This window comes from Sprattus sprattus, assembly GCF_963457725.1.
Source record: "Sprattus sprattus genome assembly, chromosome: 1".
Taxonomy (NCBI): Eukaryota; Metazoa; Chordata; class Actinopteri; order Clupeiformes; family Clupeidae; genus Sprattus; species Sprattus sprattus.
Window position 1 is genome coordinate 75,759,012 of NC_137920.1, and position 3,636 is coordinate 75,762,647.

Consider the following 3,636-nt stretch of genomic DNA (forward strand, 5'->3'; position numbering starts at 1 on the left):
CATAATTGTCTGCCATTTCTAAAGGTCTTTAATTTTTTTTTTACAGTTTTTAGGAAAACTAAGAACCCACCTGTCATTCCCAATTTTGTGACCTGGCCTGGTCAAACTCACTGGTCTAACAGTGCAGTGCACCTTATGCCTCCCTGCGGTGAAAAAACTGTCGTTATCCAAATATAATGAAGCATTTTAAGGTAAGACCCACACTGCTAACGTCTACACAGACATCCGGTAGGTTCATTTATATTTAGCCAAACTTGCTTTGTTAATAACCAGATGTTAATACTGAAACTTGTTTGAGGCTTGTGTTTTATCCACATAGAATCACCCAAGTTTTCACAGTCCCCCTTTTTCATTATGTTAGTAGGAAGGCAATACTAACAGGTTAGCTAAACAACGCACCGTTACCGCGACTATCACTTAAACAACATTCAAACAGCATTTGTAAACTACATTACTTTGCTATACAACTCGGTTTCCTACCGGGCCCAGGCCCAGGGACCCATGAGCTCAGGGGACCCCTAAGCCAGAGCTTAGCTTATGTATCTCTTATTTGTGGTTGAATAAGGTGTATTTTGTGAATTTGCTAATGGCTTAAATTGAGTGTAGGCTACCTGTGCTGTGTTAGAAAATGTGCATGTGCGCCAGGGGCGTAACACTAGACAAGGCAGCCAGTGCGGAAGGTTCAAAGGCAGAGCAGACCCTGCTTTCTAAAAAAATTGGAACATATGGATGCCAAAGTGTCACTAATTTAATGCGACAGTGATCAAGGATGATATTTTTTTTTTGGATTAGCTATGATCCCTTATGCTTTATATTCCCTCAAAATGGCAAACCTGTCTCTGTCATGGTTTTCATAATTTTTAGGGGGAAATCGTCAGTATCAATCTAAAACCATGATATGCTTATCGTACATACACTTACTATTATAACTATTAAAAAGCTGATTCAATTAAATGAATAATTTCTTAATTCATTTGTTATTTTTCTCATATACAGATATGCAATGATTGCTGGGTAATATGTATCTTGTTCGCCAATGTCAAGTCTTTATTTGGGGGGGCCTTTAACATGTCCAGGCCCAGGGGCCCGTGGTTTCTTAATCCGTCCATCCGCACACTTAAGTAAAAGGCATTTAATTGATGTTTTTCTCATCTGTTGCTTTTCTCTTCATTTGCACATTTGGCATTAAGGTAATACAAAAATAATGGAAAGTAATCAAGTTACATTACTTTAATATTGTGATGCTTGGATTAGATAACTGAATAACATTTTTTAAAAGGTAATTAGTCATTGTAACGGAATTCATTTTTAAAGTTACCTTGGATAATACCTCAACCCTGGATAATATTTAAAATAACGAGAAGAAAAGGGCTCAATACATGAAACCATGTAGAAGTGATTTTATTATTTTTTTCTCCTGAATAAAGACACATATGTGATATGGAGAGGACTGTTTAGTCCAGAATTGTCAAAAATAAAATCTAAAACTTCATAGTCTTGTTGGTACAGTACATGAGCCAAGCATCCTCCACCACTACATACAGTTGTGAAGTGATAACTTGCAGAGTAGGGAGAGGGAGGGAGGGATGGGGAGAGAAAGAGAGAGAGAGAGAGAGAGAGAGAGCGCGCACTTCACCACCACAATACATTTTTAATACAAGTGCTTAGTTAATGCTTCTTGAATCATGACCTAAACAAAAAAGTGAGAAGCGGAGATTGTAGAGAATCTCTAATTTGTGATAACTGGTATGTGTCAGCTCATCTTTTTTTCGAGTTGGTATGTGCATTGGGATAGAGTAGGGGAGGGGAGGTTGACATGGAGGAGTGTCTCTTTACAAGTCGCTCTCTCCATAGAGGGCACTGGAGAAGGAGATATAGTCCAGGGCGCCTGGTGGAGCTTCGCCGCCGATGAACTTGGTCATGCGGCTGATGCAGTAGTCGGCCTGGTCTGGGGGCAGCTCCCGCCTCAGCTCGTCCACCGTGATGTAGGTCTGCAACAGGGCACAATCAGTCAGTACGTTTACATTAGGGGTGGGGGTAAAAAATCAATTATTCGATTTTTCTCGATTCTCTCTAAAACGATTCTCTCTCGATTCAGAAAAGTTCATAATCAATTTTGTAATTAAAAAAAATAAAACTATTGGATTATTGGATTGTTCATAGAATTTTGACAAGGAAAAGCTTTTTCTCTAATAAAAAACAGAGAAGGTAATTCATCTGTTGATTTTCTTTGATTATCAAACACAAAGTAGGAAGTGTAGCAAAGACTCTGAGTAGCAAACTCGAATGTTTTAAAAGTCGAAATGGATTGATAATCGTTTTATCGGTTTAGAATTGATGATCGTTTTTTTTACACATCCATTTTAATGCAATTATCGATTGATTATCGATTCGAAACCGATAAAACGATTATCGAATCATTTCGACTATTGAATCATTTGAGTTTGCAACTCAGAGTCTAAAATCACTTCCTACTTTGTGTTTGATAATTAAAGAAAATCACCTTCTCTATTTGCTTTATTAAAGAAAAAGCTTTTAATCGTCACAATTTTGACTTTCTATGAGCAATGCAATAGTCGATGCAGCTTGCATTTCAACATAAAATGGATGTGTTAAAAAAAGAAAGAAAAAAAAAATCGAATCGTGAGGTGCCAAGAGATTCCCACCCCTAGTTTACATTATGGCATAAACCCGATATTGGCTAAAACCTGGCTTCTCTATCCATGGCTCTAGTCTAGGCTCAAGTCCAGTGGTTCTTAACCTTTTTGGAGGTACTGAACCCTGCAAGCTTCATCAGTGCATTCGTAATTTGAAAAATAAAATATGATTTTTTCAAAACGTAGGTATGTATAAAAACGGCCCAACATTGCTAGTGTAAACCGGGCTATACTGCGTGTGTCTTGACCCCTGCCGAACTCCTGAGAGTGGCTCAACGAACCCCTGGGGTTCAATCGAACCCAGGTTAAGAACCACTGCTCTAGTCTCTAGTCTAGGCTACTCTAGTCTCTAGTCTAGGCTACTCTAGTCTCTAGTCTAGGCTACTCTAGTCTCTAGTCTCTAGTCTAGGCTACTCTAGTCTCTAGTCTAGGCTACTCTAGTCTCTAGTCTAGGCTACTCTAGTCTAGGCTATTCTAGTCTAGGCTATTCTAGTTTCTAGTCTAGGCTACTCTAGTCTCTAGTCTAGGCTACTCTAGTCTCTAGGCTACTCTAGTCTAGGCTACTCTAGTCTAGGCTACTCTAGTCTAGGCTCTAGGCTACTCTAGTCTCTAGTCTAGGCTACTCTAGTCACGGCTTAGGCCTGGGAGCCAGTCCAGTGGCTTCACAATGCTTATACACTGACAAGTTCAGTGGAAGTTCAATTCGTCCACCAGAGGAGATGAGTAACTGGCATCCCCTCAGTCAGCCACGGGGCGCTCATTTAAAATAAACACCAAACCCAGTACGGTCTTGGAACTACGTCTGACAAAGTAGCACCACAAAAATATTGTGCTACCATGAACCAACCTAATACAGATCAGTTATTCTTGATGTTCTTCGCAAACATTTTTTTTTTATTCTGCAAGATTTCTTACTACTTACATTTCAACATGGTGATAAGAAGAGATGCAAGCAGATCTTTAGTCTCTAGTCTAGGCT

At 39.3% G+C, this 3,636-nt stretch overlaps 1 protein-coding gene across 1 annotated transcript in view; it reads right to left on the reverse strand.

The window, feature by feature from the left end:
* Nucleotides 1-1,385: 1,385 nt before the first annotated feature.
* actn3a (actinin alpha 3a) overlaps nucleotides 1,386-3,636 on the reverse strand; it is a 22,334-nt gene continuing 20,083 nt past the window's right edge. Inside the window, exon 21 of the mRNA XM_080852686.1 lies at nucleotides 1,386-1,991. Coding sequence (XP_080708812.1) covers nucleotides 1,833-1,991 — 159 coding nt within the window. The 3' untranslated portion in view covers nucleotides 1,386-1,832. The remainder of the gene's footprint in view (nucleotides 1,992-3,636) is intronic.